General features: G+C 32.5%; 1 protein-coding gene across 3 annotated transcripts in view; it reads left to right on the forward strand.

The window, feature by feature from the left end:
* The first annotated feature begins 265 nt into the window (after positions 1–265).
* The window catches only part of POPDC1 (popeye domain cAMP effector 1), a 60,174-nt gene continuing 42,038 nt past the window's right edge, over positions 266–18,401 (forward strand). For 2 of the 3 annotated variants that reach the window (XM_074310193.1, XM_074310195.1), the window contains exons 1-6: positions 266–503; positions 1,311–1,439; positions 11,271–11,508; positions 12,504–12,628; positions 17,064–17,251; positions 17,937–18,045. In XM_074310193.1, coding sequence (XP_074166294.1) covers positions 11,283–11,508; positions 12,504–12,628; positions 17,064–17,251; positions 17,937–18,045 — 648 coding nt within the window. In that variant the 5' untranslated portion in view covers positions 266–503; positions 1,311–1,439; positions 11,271–11,282. The remainder of the gene's footprint in view (positions 504–1,310; positions 1,440–11,270; positions 11,509–12,503; positions 12,629–17,063; positions 17,252–17,936; positions 18,046–18,401) is intronic. The other variant, XM_074310194.1, reaches the window with a different exon arrangement.

An 18,401-nucleotide genomic window follows, 5' to 3' on the forward strand; every position in this document is an offset into this window, starting at 1 on the left:
TTTTTTTTTTGATCTTTAAATAAAAATGAAAACAGAATAGAGAAAGGGAATAAGCTGAATCGCAGTAAAGAAAAGTCGGGGGGAGAACAATTGCGCCCCTGTCCGATACCTCTGATACGATCTCCCTCCCAACTGTCCTTCCCTCTAAGCGGTTCTAAGCTGCAGGGCTCAGTGTCTCCGCCTGCCAAGCTACTCGGCACTTGCAGCTGTGGGCGCATCTGGGGGGCGCGTGCGCCGTGACAGCCCGTGCCCGGGCACTGTCGCCACCTCCTCCCGGCTCCGATGCCTATTTTAGAACTAGCTGCGCCCTGGAGCAGGGGCTGGGGGACGAAAGCAAGGGGCTGAGCAGAATAAAGTGTCTGGGAACAACACCTGCAGAACCCCAGGGAATCGCAGAGCTAGCGCCGAATCTCGCGCCCCGGATTCTGGGAGCGCTTGATTCGCTTGCTCAGGGAGAAACTTTGGCCCATGTGAGCTCGGTTTTCCGTAGCAAAGATCGAAAGGTAAGAGCTGCGGGGCTGGGGAGAGAATCGCACAAATTTCAGTCTCTTTTTCTGAAGTCCCCCCAATCCCTGCCCCGAGGGAAGGGGGTTATTTGCAACTTTGCACCTGGTCGGTGAAAATTGGAAACGAAAGTTGGAGGAGCTGGGGTTTAAGAATAACTTTTTCGGAGGACTCAGAAGGGGAGGTCTGTGCCCTTTCTCCACCCAGGGCTCTACTCACGCCCCAGGCTGCCCTTCCTGGGGACTCTGCTCCTTTCTTTCCTTCCTAAGTTCGGCGATGCATCTGATACTCTTGTCTAAGCTCCACAGCCGCAGTTCTCGACTCATTGTACCCCCTCTTCTCTGTGTCCTTTGCTCCCAGGAGTAACCTCGGAATCACCGCAGGTTTAAATGTTAAAGGACCGAGGCCTTGCTTGGCCCCTTACTACTTGATTGATTTTCTTGGACAGTGGTCCGGGTTTTCTTCCCTGTAAAAATGGATTAGACTTCTAAACATATGGCCTTTTGGTTGTCGTGCCCAAATTGATGGCCATTCTTGATGTCTTGTACCTAACCATTCTTTCAAACCCTGATTTTGAAAGTACTTCTGTTTCGTCTAAGAAGTCTTGATGGAGCCAGGAGCAAGAGGTTTTACCGGAGGATTCAGTTTAGACCTCCCAGGAAAGATGGAGAGTCTTCTGGCCAAACCTAATTAGCAGAATTCAGGTTCCCTTGATGTTTTGGGGGTTTTTTGTTTGTTTGTTTTTTGGTTTTTTTGGAGCTCCACTGCTTCACCAAATCCGGCTGCTCTTTCTTCCATCCCTCTAGGCTCCTGGAAAACTACAGGTCGGGGAGGAAACAGTAGCAATTTCATCCTCAAGCAATCACAGAATTTCAGAATTGAAAGGAACTCCAGAAGCAGCTATTTGGGCTTCCCTCCGAAAGAAACAAGCTAAGGTAAATCTTGTGTGAACTTGCATGTGAGGTAAGATCTTCAGTAGAAACAGAGCTCCCTTTGGGCCTAAATTTTAAGGTGTTTAGTAACAGGTTAGGTAGTGACAGCTCTGAAACTGCAAGACCTCCTTTGAAGAACAGCAGTGAAATACCATATGTAGTGACATTCCTCCACCCCTTCTCGGAAAGGTGTACAAAATTTAGTCCAATTTTCAAAAAGAAACAAATAATCCTAAACTTTTACAAAAGGATTTGAAGTGGCCTCTTCTCCCCCTTCCAGATTTCTTTGGGTTTTTGTGTTCACTCAAGTTTTAGGGGTAATTTCGGTTTGGATTTATTTTTTTCCACCAGCAATATCTTTTGGCATGGCAGATATAAATCTGAAAAAGTAGATAATTTATTGCAATAGAGACTTAAGATGAATGGGGATGGTGATAATCATTTCTTGATAAATCCCCCAAAGTACCATTTTAATAACCAATCATTTCAATTGTTTAACAATTGAATAATATAGCATATTCAGAGACAGAAAGATTGGGAATGGGGAATCTTATTTTACTTTTAAATTGCCAACTTGGTAAACCAGGAGGTGAGAGATCTGTTCAATATTTATGAATGGCTGGGAATATGAAATTTCTCTAGGACATACGGTTTTTGTAACAAAAACTTATTTAATAAATGCTTATTAAGACAGTTGTTCACAGGAGCACCATTGTTTTAGTAACTCACTGTATTTCCGCATCTCTGGACTCAATAACTTGAAGTTTACTGGTAAGGTTACTATAAATTACTGTCAAGTATCTAATCTCCATCGATAGAGGGAGTTTCCACACCAAAGTTTTTCCTAAGCTGATAAAATCATAGGTCAGATTAAAAAAAAAAAAAAAAACAAACAACAACAACAACAAAAAACACTTCCTCCCCCACTGCCCATGTACCATTGTATACTTAATCATGGCTTTTGGTGACTGGTAGAAAATCCAAGAAATTTAAAAGAAAAATCGTGTCCAGCTCCTAGCACATTATAGGGATTTCACAAATATGTGTTGACTTGACATCATGTGTATTCATTCAAATTTATTATTCCTATTGCTATATTTGTGTTCATAATCTCTTTAAAAAAAAGAGAATGTCTTGTCAAATAATATATATTAAGATGTTTAACACTACAGTGCAGTGGTTCCAACTCGTTGGTCTCAAGATCTCTTGAAAATTTTTGAGGACCTTCCAAAGAACTTTTGTTTATGTGGGACATATCTATCCATGTTTGTTGTATTAGATATTAAAAACATTTAGTATTGTTATTAAAATAATTTTGACCTTGCATATCTTCTAAAATAATCTCAGAAGTCCTTGAGAGAGTGGATAGAATGGTCATGAAGTCTAGTCATGAAGGCCTGTTCTCTTTAAAAGTGTTTTGTAAACTTTATTAATAACAAAATAATATTTTGACAATGATGATTTTAATAATTTTAAAAATAAAAATTTTAATAACAATAATGATAATATATGACAGAAATGTCAGCTATTATTAGCAATACTACCAGTGTCATTTAGGACATGTCATGTAATCTCTCTATGTCTCAGTTTCTTCATCTGTAAAAGTAATTAGAATGAATTAAAAGGTTGTCCAGAAGAAAGCTCTTGGAGTATTATAAAGCACTTGCAAATGTGAACTATTCAAATGTTGTACAATTTTGTATCATTTATAAATATATTCATAAAATACCTTAAAATTATATTTGTGTATAGGTTTTTGTGAATATATCTGTATAACATATAATTCATTAAAGAGTTTGCATTTTCCATCCACCAATGGATATTACTTTCCAAATTTACATATTGTTGTATGCTAATAAGTACTTTGGTATTTCCATAGAACTTTTCTGAAAACTTAGCATAAGAAGCAACTTTTTAAATGCTTTAGTTGACTTGCATAAAATAGTTTTAAAACTTGTGTTGTCCAATCACATTACATACCACCCTTTGAATTCTGCCATGTTTCCTTACTTTGAAGAGAGTAATCTTGGTACTATAAAAGTAAGATCAGTATTTGTGTTGTTGAATTTTCATATTTTAAAACATGAGAATTTATAGTTGGGAATTTGACAGAAAGCAAAGGTTGTGACTCATCAAATAATCTGTTAGCAATGCCACCTGTTCAGTTGTTTTGTTTTGTGTTTTTCTATAGTTACCTAAAAGGTGGGAGTAATATCTTTATGACTTCCACAGTTTCACAGTCTGTGAATATTCTATATTTAATTGTTAAGCAAAGAAGTAGTGCTAGTTTGGTGATTCTCCATCACAAATCAAATACTATACTTTGGCATAGAGTCATAAACATGTTTCTGTGACTCTACCCCCAGGGTAACTTAGTGAAATTAATTTTATTGACTTTAATTTTAAGAATGTATGCTATCTCAACTTTTATAGAAGTGTAATAAATGGACCACTATATTTAAATATTATCTCCAACATTTGTAATCTTAGGCAAATGACTTTTTCAAGAATCAATTTCCTCATATAAGTAGAAATTTTGATGTGTACAATAATTCTTTTATTGTCATAGCCCTTTTTGTAAGGAGATGTAAAAATATGAGCTGTCACAGTTATTGTTAAGAAATTGGTTGGTATAAGCAATTATGAAAAGAAAAAAGGTATTTAAAATGTTAATGACAATAATGATATTATATCATAATGATTAAAAGTTCAAGAATATTTCCCCTAAGTGGTTGAGAGAATCCCCAAGAGGGACTAATTTGATCTACAAAGGTGGATTAAAGAAATTCTATATCCATTTTCTTTGCATAGTCTCAGTTGTCGCAATTAAATGCAATCACAGTATAATCCAACTTTCTTTGGATTGATCTTTTAATAAGCTCCTTTGTGTAGCAAATTATATCTTTATCATGCTATAACAAATCATTCCAATATAAAAATCCCATCCATTTCTCTTTAGGATAAACAATGAAATCTTTTGGAATTTGATATTCTGTTTCTGTTTCTTCTTTAACTTAAGTTATTCTGGGTTTAGTGTATTTTACTACACCTTTTTAAGCAATTGCATCTTAATCTGCAGTCTTCTGATATTTCCTATAAACAAAATTAATTCACAGTAATCAAAGCTTCAAAATATAATGTCTCTGTAGCCACATCAGGATTGTATCACTTTAGAGATTAAGGAAATCAGTTTTTGTTTGTATTTGAAAGTTTGTTTTTCAGGGAAAAAATGATTTCAAGCCCCTCTTCAGGAAATCTAGAATAGTATATTGTTGCTATGAACACTGATTACAATTTCATATGATTTTTCAAATGTTTAAAATATGCATATTTGTGCATAAAGAAAGCAGATATTTGTTATATATTACATAAAAGTAAATAGTGTACTACATCATTGACAGTTTAAAAGTAATATTATTAAGAATTCCATACCAGACCTTCTGAGAGTCTATGCAATACAAGTCCATTTCTGCCAGTCATCTAACTCAGTTAATTTTGGAGGCACATTGTAGTATAGATTCTGATCTTCTTTGTGTACATTGTTGATAGATTGTCTACAAGGAAGATATGGCTATCAATCATAATATGGCTGCCAATTTTCCTTGTCTATTCTTAATTCAATATGAAGAAATTAGTAAGCTAAAGTACCATCACAGAAATATGTTAGTAAAACCCGTTGATCACAATGAAAACATTTCAAATTTTCCTTACCTTTCTTTAGCTGCAGCTAGAATGTGAATATCTGTTATTTTTTTCTCCAAGATTTTTAAAAAAATGATTATTTGGAGAAAATTAAGCCTAATGTGGGGGAGGATTTGCTAATAGGAATGCTTTATCAGCTACCACTCATGTTGTTAAGCATATTTAAAATGTTTTCCTGGGTTGATCAAAATCAATTTATGAACTGAGGAGTCTGGTAATTAGTAGAAAAGAAATTAGAATTTAACCTCGGGCTTTTTGTCTTCCTCAAATTATAATATTTGGATGTTTTGCTATTTTCTAATGGGATTATCCTGTGTGTTTTAGTCATTTCTATGTTTTTATTCTTATGCTAGACACTAAGCTCCATGAGGAATGGGGATCTTATCTGAATTTATCTTTCTCCATGTGCTTAACATAATATTTTGCAGATGTTACAGATTTAATAAATGTTTGTTCAGTTACAGTAAAGGGAACTGCATTATTTGTATTTGGCATAGTAACATGAGTTTCATTAATTAATCCTAATGTAAAATAAATCATTGATTAATCTTGGTAGGGATACATTTGTTTTAACATGGAGATTTAAAATGTTTTAGGATATCTTTTTTTTCCTGGAAAATTGATGTCTAAGTCAACACTAGCCTTTTGTTAATATCATTATATATTTGAGCTTCAATACTATGCAGAAATTAGATATTTTTCTAATTTATATAAAGCCTATTTAATGATTTTTCAGTAGCTCATTTATTAATGAAGAAGTTATATTCTACAATTTCCAAAAGCAGAAAATAAGTTTTTCAACATTTAAAGAAATGCGTGATTCTTCCAAAATTCATTTAATTCTAATGATAAGCTCTTATTTTTCAGCATACCTAATTTGTGCTAGTTACTCTACTTCTTAAAAATCTTTATTTTGCATGTTTTCAGTAATAGAAAGAGACAAAATTATCTAATGGAGAAACATATATTATGAATTAAATGACATATTATAAACTATCCCACCTGGAGTAATTATTTTTCTGAAATAACTATGGGCTTTTCCCTCTAAAACCAAGTAGTTGTTGTAATGGATCAGGATTCATAGAGTTCATAATAAAACATTTTCATGAAAGAGAGATAATCCACAAATGATAAAGAAGTCAGCAAATGGTGCCACTTGGTGTTGAGTTTTATATAAGCAAGATACCGACTACACAGATTTACTCCAAATCATATTTACTAAAAATAACAGCATTAAAATAAATAGTAGTATAACTGAAAAGTCAACACAAAGCTGGGTTAGATTGAGAAATTAATTTAGTTTAGGCAAGTAGTAAAGGCACAAGCTTTAAAAAAAAATTGTTAAATTGTTATGTATACCAAATAAGATATTTGGATCCCAAGAAGGAATTTCTAAGTTTTTACATCAATAGACTTCTAATTAAAAATAATTTTGATCTGCTCATTTTATAATTTTTATTAAACCAATACTCAAATTATATTTTTAATTTTATAATTTATGAGCCCTTATTTTTCCCAATAATTATTTGCTTGGTATCTTTAATTTTTTTTTTATTTTTCAGTGACTTACCTATCTCCATACCTAGTCAAGCCCCTCGTTGTAACAAAGAACAGCTAAGTCAAATAAACCAAATCTCTAGTTGTGTCTGACTGTATATGGTTAAACTATGGGTCATGTATTGTAATACCAGAAAAACTGAGGCAAGATAGAGATTAGACAGTTTTTAATATTTTATTTGGATTTCTGAAAGGGAGAGATTTTCTGGGACCAAAGGATCCATTTTGGTCCCAGGGCTGATATCTTAAAGCATTCAGCATCAGCATCAGCATGGAATGTGAGATTCCAATGAATTATATATAATTCTCTAGCAAATCAGGGGACACAAAGGCAAAGGGTGGAGTCTGAACATTGAGAGTGGGAATTTCTAAGAAGGGACCATCAATCCGGTTCTGACAGATTGAGAGTAGGACCATAAATTCTAATAACTTGGGAGTGAAGGGGCTAGTTAGTTAGAGACAAAAGTCTGGTATTTAGAGATAGAGGACACCAATAAGGTATCTGAGATAGGACATCTAGAATTTTATCTTTTGGAATGCCAGAGTGGCCAGATCTCAGAGCCTTACTGAACAGGAAAGGAGGGTTGCAAACAGGGTGATTGAGGCAGAACAATTAAGGGAAACTCAGGCAGGACAATTTAGGGAAACTTAGGCAGAACAATTTAGGGAAACTGAGGCACAGCAGTATGACCTCTGTCCTGGGAAGAGGGAATTGCCATACGGTATAGAAATATGCTTTTTAATTTCTGAACTATAACATAGAGAAATCTATACCTGCTAACTAAACATGATTTAATAAGGGGAGGGAAATCCATGCTTTCGAACTAATAAAAAAATTTGCCTTTATAAAATATGTTTTTGAAAATAACTTAATAAAGGGATTTTGGCCACATCAAACATTTGAAACTTTGCTTTCCCAGCCTTATTCTTCTGAAGAATTTATAATTATAATGTAACCAGTGAGTGAATTTCATTGATTAGCCTTTTATAACTGCCTGGTCTTCCCTTCCCCTGTCAGTGAATTAACTTATTTTAATTATGTAATAAGTTAACAATTTTGTGGCTCACTTCTATATCTATCATTATTATTTTTTCCTGTTATTAACTTTTTGTGAATTTAAGATGTGGTTTATAAGAGAAGCAGAGCATTCTTTTATTAGTTAGACTGTGTCCTTCGAGTCCAAAAGTCCTAGATTCAAATTCTGCAATATACAGACCAGCTGTGTGACCATAGAAAAACCATTTAATCTTTTAATGCCCTAGGTGGTTCTCTAAGATTAAATGTTACAGAGTAGTTGCTATTCCACATGGGAAAAGGTAGATTTCTACAGATTAATAAAAACACAGGCTCATACTATTATGTCTTGTTGGGGAAAAAAAGAGAAAATAAAAGAAAATTTTAAAAGAGGATTGATATCTTGATTGCAAAATTATATCTAAATTCTCTTTTAGTCAGGTAGATGACATAGAGGATAGAGGAGTGATATGAAGTTTAAAAAAAAAACTTGAATCTAATTCTAATCTCAGATACTAGATATGAGACCCTTTTTGTTTCTATTATTCAGTCATTCCAATCATGCCCAATTAATTTTCTGTGGTATCATTTAGAGTTTCTTTGGTAAAGGTACTAGAGTAATTTGCCATTTCCTTCTCCAGCTTATTTGACAGATGAGGAAATAAACAGGGTTAAGTGATTTGCTCAAACTTACATAGCTAACAAGTATCTAAGACTGGATTTGAGTTCAGGTCTTTCAGACTCAGCACCCAACGTTCACCCTAGCTGCCCAGGGGACCTTAGAAAAGTAATTTAAATTTTATTGGCCTAAGTTTCCATAAACTGGGGATGATAAAAATAGTACCTATCTCCCATGCTTGTAAATTTCAAATGAGATAATATTTGTAAAGCACTTACTACAGTTTCTGGCACACAAAAATTGGGAATTTAATAACTATTTGTTTCCTTCCTTCTTTTAGTACTTTTGCACCTCACTTTGAGCAAAAATGGGGCAGTGATATGTGAGCTTCTGTCATTTATTCTCTAACAATTTATCTGTAACTTCCTCAAATAAAATCCCATTCCTGTGTCCAGCTGAAGCATGGAGATGATCTAGAATCCTTAATGGCATGTCAATGGAATATAAGGTTTAGCAGAGCTTGCCAAGGTAAAAGGGCTTCAATTCTAGACTCATGAATGACCAGGCTATATATCTGTCCTTGGAGGACCAGCTTGGCTAGGTGGGCAAAGACTTATTATTGAAGGGGGCTAAGGTGATGAAGTGTTATGGTCATTAGCTAACATATTGTATGGGTTTTGAACTGTATAGTTAAAAGGATCCACACTGATTAAATAAAAAAATTCTTTGCTAAGGAAATTAACAAAAAAAATTCGATTGAAGGTGACCTAGCTATACCAGACCTAAAATTATATTACAAATCAAAAGACATCAAAACCATTTGGTACTAGCTAAGAAATAGAGTAATTGATCAGTGGAATAGGTTAGGTTCCCAAAACACAATAGTCAATGACTGTAGTAATCTAGTGCTTGATAAACCCAAAGACCCAGTTTCTGGGATAAGAACTCACCATTTGACAAAAATTCCTGGGAAAATTGGAAAATAGTATGGCATAAATGAGGCATTGACCAACACCTAACATCCTACCCCAAGATAAGGTTGAAATAAATTCATGATTTAAATATAAAGAGTGATATTATTAACAAATTAGAAGAACAAATGATAGTCTACCCCCCCCAGATCTACAAAGAAGGAGGGAATTGGCCAAATAAGAACTGGAATATCTTCTGGAATGCAAAAATAGATAATTTTGATTATATTATGTTAAAAAGGTTTTGTCCAATTAAAACCAAGATTAGAAGGGAAGCAATAAACTAGGGGGAAATTTACATTCAAAAATTCTAATAAAGGCCAAATTCCTAAAATATATAAAGAATTGATTCAGATTTATTAAAAATCCAAGCCATTCACAAACTAGGCATTGACCCTCACCTAGCATCCTATACCAAGATAAGATCGAAATGGACTCATGATTTAGACATAAAGAGCGATTTTATAACAAATCAGAAGAACAAAAGATAGTTTACCTCTCAAATCTGTGGACAAGGAAGGAATTTGTGGCCAAAGAAGAACTTGAGTACATTATTGGATGCAAGCTGCTACTTTTGATTATATTAAGTTAAAAAGTTTTTGTTCAAACAAAGCCAATGCAGACAAAATTAGAAGGGAAACAATAAACTGGAAAAAAAATTACCCTTATTTCTAAAATATGTAGAGAATTGGCTCAAATTTATAAGAATTCAAGTCATTCTCCAATTGATAAATGGTCAAAAGATATAAACAGGCAACTTTCAGATGAAGAAATTAAAACCATTTCTAGTAATATAAAAAGGTGCTCTAAATCATTATTGATCAGAGAAATGAAAATTAAGGCAACTCTGAGGTACCACTACACACCTCTCAGATTGTTTAAAATGACAGGAAAAGATAATAATGAATGTTGAAGGGGATGTGGGAAAACTGGGACACTAATACATTGTTTGTGGAGTTGTGAATGGATCCAACCATTCTGGAGAGCAATTTGGAACTATGCCCAAAGGGCTATCAAATTGTTCATACCCTTTGATCCAGCAGTGCTACTACTGGGCTAGATCATCCCTTGCCTTCTGGACTAACATTACTACTGCTACTACTACTGCTACTACTACTACTACTACTTACTACTATCACCACCACCACTACCACTGGGGAGGGATGGGGGGAAGGGAGGAAAAAATTTGGAACACAAAGTTTTGCAAGAGTGAATATTGAAAATTATCTATGCATATATTTTGTAAATAAAAATATTTAATATATGTATATATATATATATATAATCTTTGCTAATTCGGAGTATTTAAATTTACCTTAGGAGGTGATTACATTATATTCATTTCACAGAAGGACTCATTATAAAGATTCCTTTTAACATAAGGAGTATAATGAGATTCCTTTATAATTCTTTTTCTATTATATTTTTAATTTATGGAATAAAACAAGCTTTTCCATAATATAGTACAATAAAAAAGATTATTACACATGAAACTGCAAACTATGCACCACTTGCTATTTATTTCAAATATACAATAAAATTATCATGCAGATTTCTTTTTTTTTCCTTTCCTACTCCCATCATAGAGTTACTGTTAGACACAAATATATGTGTGTGTATATAATTACATATATACACACACATACATACACACGTGTGTAAAATTATTCTGTACCTATTTTTATTTATCAGTTCTTTCTCTGGCTGTAGATAACATCTTTCTTCATATATCCTTTATAATTAATTTGGATATTTATAATAGTCAAAATAACTATAATTGGAATTCTTTTTAATTTTATTTTAAAATGTGATTTAATTTATAACAATTCAACTTCTAAGAAATGAGTAAAATGAGGCATAAATTATTTCTATGAATGTTAACTAATAGTTTTATTGCTAAGAAAGCAAGGAACTCTCCTGGAGTCTTAAATAATATAACTTTCAGCATTTCTTATTTATTTTCTTAAAAGGGTTTTTTCACAATGAATCACACAGATCCCAGTTCTCTGAATGAATTAACAACAAGAGGTCTTATATCTGAATACGAAAATCTCATGCCTGTGCCTGCTAATGGAACCACTTGTGAAAACTGGAGAGAGATACATCACCTGGTTTTCCATGTAGCAAATATTTGTTTTGCAGTGGCTTTGGTTATTCCAACTACTTTGACACTTCATATGATATTTCTTAGAGGGTTGTTAACTATAGGTAAGATAAATATTATATTCTCATTTTTGTGGCATGGTTCTTGATTTGACCAATTTATATTTTGTGTTTGGGTGTTTTTTTTTGTCATGTTCTATACTTTCATCATTGTAAGAGTTGCATAAAGTGTTGAACATTGTGACTTGACCAAGATGATACATTGGGTCCTATTAATAATATTCAGAAATGTCAGATGACATTCTTAAATGAATCATTTTTGTTTATTGTTGTTGGAAATTAAAATGTCTCTGTTCCTGTGTCATATGGTCATATGAATTTAGCCTTTTTTTGGATGTTCCTTAAATTCATTTTTAAAATCAATTCAAATCTATTTTTTCTTCCTTCTACTTCACTCTAATACCATTTGAGAGAGAGACAGAGGGAACCAAGGTACAAATATATAAAACTGACCAAATAAATATGTATATTGGCCATGTCCAAAAGAAAATTATATATTATTCTGGACCTTGAGTTTATCACCTCTCTGTCCGGAGGTAGGTAAGTGCACTTCATCATTGGTTCTCTGGGATCCTAATTGGTCATTGCAGTAATCAGAGTTCTTAAGTCTTTTTTTTTTCAAAACTGCTTTATGGTGTTGTTTTTATAAATAGTATTCTCTTCTGAGGAGTTCATACTAGTCTTCTCAGATTTCTCTGAAACGATGTTTTTCATTGTTTTATAATACAATAATATCTCATTATATTCACATATCATAAATTTTTAGCCATTCCTCAGTTTCCAGTGTTATCTATTGGAACTTTTAATTATTAAATCCTTTATTCAAAATTGAACAAAGTCTTACACAGGAAAATTGTAGGGCATATTCACAGCAGTAACAAAACAAGACAAAATCAATGTAATGTTTCAGATTTATACAATGTTTAAATGCTCTAAAGTATCTGTCATGTGTTTATTTCATATTAGAAAGCTATTATATATGTATATTGAAGTTAGACTTGAAATTTCTAATAATTTATCTTTTACTTGTTATTTGACAGGATGTGCTCTTTTTATTGTCTGGGCTACACTCTACAGGTGTGCTTTGGATATAATGATCTGGAATTCTGCATTCCTGATTGTCAACTTGTTGCATTTTCTGTACCTGTTGTACAAAAAGAGACCGGTATGTAGTTCCTTCCACAGGTTAATAATGAGCATAAGTTTAAGGTGAATTTTGAATAGTATAGAGGGCTGGAACTCTGAAAAGGTTACTTGAATCTAAGAGAGCAGAGTGCTTAAGGCTAATTACCTACTCAATGTGAGATAACGATTCTATAAACTTATACTTAGATGATAGGGTGATTTGATGGCTCTCCTCACCATTGGTGATTGCTGAGTGTGTTGTGGTGAGGTAATCAGAGGCAAGGATTGGAGGGATGAGGGAGAGGAGGGTCAGAGTCTCTCTGCCACAGCACATTGAGGAGAGAAGACTTCAGGCTCTAGACTCAAGAGTCCAGGATTCATCTTTGACGAGCCACATGGCAGCTTGCCTGCCTCTTTCACTTCTCTTCCTAAAGACCAAACACTGACTCTGACTTATCCTGAGGGCCTCCAGAGAGCTAGCCCGGACATTATAGAACAGGAATTTTCTTGGGTGCCTGTATGTTTCCAATATTTTCAGTTCTTCTAAAATCAGATTTCTCTAGTAGCTTTTTTAAAAATTAACTTTTTTTCATAAATCACCAAGTGCTAAATTTTATTAAGACTATTATTATTAAGAAATTATGTATTTCAGAAGAATTTCTTTGAGAACTGAAAAAACAATCTGGTAGAAATTAGATTTAGAGTAACATAACCCTTATGATAGCAAACTAAAAGAATGTCTGTATGAGTTAAACACTAAAGATTATTCCATAGAAAAGGCAAAAGAAAATCAGATCAGGTTTTCATAGCTTTGGCTAGGGAAACAATTCTCTTTTTTTTCTTCAATGGGTATTTTATTTTCTAAATACATGTAAAGATAGTTTTCAACATTCTTTTTTTTTCTTTTTTAATAGAATTTTATTTTTTCCAAATATATGCAAAGATGGTTTTAGACATTCATTTTTTTAAGTCTTTGTGTTCTAATATTTTTTCTCTCTCTCCCCCTCCCTTATCTTCCCATGATCCAATACAACAAGTAATCTTATTTAGGTTAAATAGGTGCAATCTTTTTAAACATATTTCCATATTTGTCATATTGTACAAGAAAAATCAGATCAAAAGGGGAAAAACAAACAAATAACAAAAGGTGAAAATACTATGCTTTGATCCATATTCAGTTTTCATAGTTCTCTCTCTAGGTGCGATTGGCATTTTCTATCCCAAGTCTATTGGAATTGCCTTGAATTACCATATTGTTGAGAAGAGCCAAATCTATCACAATTGATCATCATATCACACATAATCTTGTTTCAACATTCATTTTTTGTAAGACTAATCAAGTTTAAGTTGTGTGATCTTTTTTCCATAAAAGCAACTCTAATTGCAAGGCAATATTTCATAAGTAATGTATAAAATTTATATATAAAATTTAGCTATTCCTATGCATAAAATTTAGTCAGTTATCCTATAAATTGTTCTAAAAGTATCAGTTTTGATATCTCCCTCTATATTATGAATTAGTTTGCTTTTAAATTTTTTTGATGGCAGTACATGATGCTATACAAATACAAGATGCTAAAAACCTAATGGAAAAAAGTTATCATTTCATCATAACTGTGGCTGAGGTTGCTTGTTCTGTGCCCAGCACAATGGAAAATTGGACACAAAATACTTTAAAGAAACTCACATTCTTCTTGGAAAGACCAAGACTTACCCAAACAGTACAATCAGAATACAAAATGACAACATACCCTTAGGTGCTAAATTATGAGTTACAGTCACTAGTGCAATAGGGATTTAAACAGGGAAAGGTGAATTAAATGGGAACTGGCTTCATAGAGAAACATTCTCTGAGGATACCAACTTAAACAGGGACTTGAAGGATGGCTAGGCTATGGTTACAAGAGGTATCTGGTCTGTAGCTTAAAGTTTGTGAGAGAGTCTTAGGAAGTAATTTCCTCGGAGTCTCATAGCCAGTGTGTGTCAAAAGCAGGCTGATTCTTTCTGCACTCTCCCAAGCTGTCATTATCTTAAAGATGAATAAACTGGCTCAGAATAATTAAGAGGAAATGCCTATGGAAAATATGACTAGTAACTCTGAGATGGGTTAATCTTGAATTATTTTCAGTGAACCAAAGTCCATTTCCCATAGGATGCTCAAGAATTTCCTATTCCTGGAGCCATGATATTTATGAACCCTTTAGCTGAACTAGAAATAATGCTACTCTTCAAAAGCATCAACTAGATTTCATATTTATACTTGTGATTTTTAATCCTAGAAATATTTGTTTTGTGGGCATTTATAATTCTGCCTCTTCATTAAAGTAGAATTCAGAAAAGTAAACATTTAGAATAAGTCCTCAAGAACTTTCAATACATGAATGACCCTATAGGCTCTTGGGTGTTCATAAGAGCTGTTGCATTAGGCCCTAAAATTGAGCACAATTTGCACTGTCATTTTCCATTGTCCTCATAGGTAATTGGATTCCAGAGTGCTCAGTCACTTCCCAGAAAAGAAGAGTAGCTCAAGTCAGAGAATAATCAAACATTACACATGTTTAAATTGGGGGATGTGGTTTAGGGGAGGCTGTTTTTCAATGACCAGTATTTATAAGTATTATTGTAGGTACTTCTATGTGCTAAGCCCTGCTCTAAATAAATAAATATTACATATTGACATTACCCACATATGTGTATACATATATACATTATTATATATACACAATATTACAATAATATTGTAAGAAAATTAATTATAATAATATGTCTTAATTTTATTATGTATTATATGCTGTTTTATAATGTATAATGATGAATAATTATTATAATTAATTGTATAATCAAGTATATTATAATTTTCTGTGCTTATATCCTATATAACATATGATTATTATATTAACATGTAATATAAATATATTAATTTGTGATCCAGAGATCACATATCTTTATATAAAATAATATACTAAATTTATTATGCTATTCTATATGACATTATGTCATATTATAATTATATTTCACACCATGATAGCCTATGGAATATATTCACAAATGATGAAAACAAAAAATGATACATAAATGACAAGTAATAAGTAATGGTGGATAAGAAATTGCCCTCAGAGCAAAAAAGACTTGGTTTAAACTTTTTGGTCTCAGAAGCTCTTTATATTCTTGAAAAATTATTGAGTATCCTTAAAGAGATTTTTTTTAGTGTGAATTATACTTACAGACATTTACCATGTTAAAAATTAAAGCTGATAATCTTTTTAAAATATTAATTCTCTTTAAAATAATGATAATAAACCCATAATATGTCAATATAAATTATTTTGTGTGAAAATCACTATAATTTCCAAAACAAGAAAGTGAGAAGAGTAGCTTTGTTTTACACTTTTTTGAAAATTTCATTAATGTCTGTCTTAATAGAAAACAGCTAGATTCTCATATCTACTTCTGCTTTTAATCTGTGTGATTTGGGTTGACAGCCTAATGCAACAGCTCTTATGAACACCCGAGAGCCTATAGGATCATTCATGTATTGAAAGTTCTTGAGGACTTATTTTAAATGTTTGCTTTTCTGAATCCTACTCTAATGAGGAGGCAGTATTATAAATGGCCACAAAAACAAATATTTCTAAGATTAAGAATCACATGTATAAATATGAAATCTAGTTGATGCTTTTGAAGAGTAGCATTGTTTCTAGTTCAGCTAAAGAAAATCTGGCCTCATACAGATAAATAATTGGGAGAGGGAAGAGTAATTTAATAAGCAAATAATGTTTTGTTATTATTATGAGAATAGTTTTGATCTCAGGGACGTCTCAGGATCCTATAGACTATGCTTGGTGAATTGCTACATATTTTCTGATAGTGACTGTTTTGTGGACTATTTCTAATCCTGATGCAGTATTTAAAAGTGAGCATGTTTTGTTTTGTTTTGTTTTGTTTTTATCAATTCTCAAAAGAGTATTCCAATCATGGCAAGTTTCAGCATTTATTTATAGAAGTAAGAAAGACAGCTATACTATATTATGACAACAGGTCATATATTATAAAAAAAATCAGTTATTTCACAAGCCATAAGAAGAAAAATTATGAAAAAGTTATGAAATTCTTTATTTACACTGTTCAATTGGAGTAAAAATACAGTTACAGTATCAGTTGTTTTGCTTAATTTTTTTCTACTTTTATTACAAGGAAGATTTTGATTCCGGGCCAAGGTGTTATTAGAAGGAGGGAGTTGTAATATCCAGAAATAAATTTGTAAAAACAAAAGGCAACAATAAATGCTATTTTTAAAAATGAATATAAAACACAAATCAGCATTGTCACTTTTTCTCTCCACAAGCCATATATTAGTGCAAGATCCATAATATAAATTAGAAATATGTTTACCCTTTAAGAAGAGACCATAGAAATAAATCTTTTATGTTTACTGAATCAATCCTTTCAGCTAATCCTTATTCTTTGTATTCCAGATAAAGATCGAAAAGGAACTCACTGGTGTATACAGGCGAATGTTTGAACCATTACGTGTACCCCCAGAATTGTTCAAAAGATTAACTGGACAGTTTTGCAATATTCAGACCCTAAAAAAGGGCCAGACCTATGCTGCAGAGGATAAAACATCTGTGGATGACCGTCTGAGTATCTTATTAAAGGGAAAGTAGGTGTTATATGAAAAGTGAAACTCCTATTTTAGATAGCAGTAAAATAATTTAGTATAATTGTTGGATTCATTTTGATATTACTGGTGGAGGTTATTTGAATTTACTTCTGCACACCTTGGTGAATTCACATAATTCTCAATTGTTTATAAGATAGTTATTTTTCCATATACATTTTTTTTTCCTTTTAGAGGGTCAGCATTACAGTTTACCATAAGGCATAATAATAAAATTAGAATAAGAAATAAAAACTCTTTTTAAAGTTCTGATATAATGTTTTAAGTCTTACCTTTGGGGGGTAGAACCATATTTGGTTGTTTTATTCTTCAGTGATTTCCAGAAATATAACTTTGAAGAATGATGTCAGACATTATAGGATTAAAATTATTGTTGCAAAACAATTATAACTTGAGATATCACAGCATCAACAATGAATTCTGTTTTAGAGAGAGATATTCTATACCCCAGAAATGTATCATTGATTAAATATTTGCCTAGAGATTGAATGAGAGCACTCATAATGAGCACATTTATTGTCAGTCTTCAAAAACAAAACAACCTCAAAAAATAACCTCAAAACCCCAGAAAATAATAATGATATTAAATATGTTCAGATTAAATTTACATTATCATTTGTTGCCAAAATGCTATGTGCATGTTATTAACAAATATTTTTATCATCAGAATGAAGGTCTCCTATCGAGGACATTTTCTGCATAATATTTACCCCTGTGCCTTTATAGATTCACCTGAATTTCGATCAACTCAGATGAACCGTGGTGAAAAATTTCAGGTATGGTTCAGTGTGATTTATAATAAGTAGGTATAGGTCAAAGAAAACAGCATAAAAGTCTCATGACTCCACAAAAATCAAATACTTGGTCATAAGTAATGCTAGCTGTGAATAATCAATGTATGACATCCATGACATGGGTACAGAGTTCATTTAAAATCAATGACTTTCACTTACAGATAAAACTACAAATTGTTTTTGTTCTATAGAACTTAATGGAAGCTTGAATTTTCTTATTATAGAGGAGAGATTAATTAACTTTTCTTATACTTAATGAACACACTTGAGAATGAGTTTCTTAAAGTGGTGATAATTTATATTTGAACAAGTCAGTATGGTTAATTTCTTTTTTGTCC

This window comes from Sminthopsis crassicaudata, chromosome 4 (assembly GCF_048593235.1).
Source record: "Sminthopsis crassicaudata isolate SCR6 chromosome 4, ASM4859323v1, whole genome shotgun sequence".
NCBI classification, from domain to species: domain Eukaryota; kingdom Metazoa; phylum Chordata; class Mammalia; order Dasyuromorphia; family Dasyuridae; genus Sminthopsis; species Sminthopsis crassicaudata.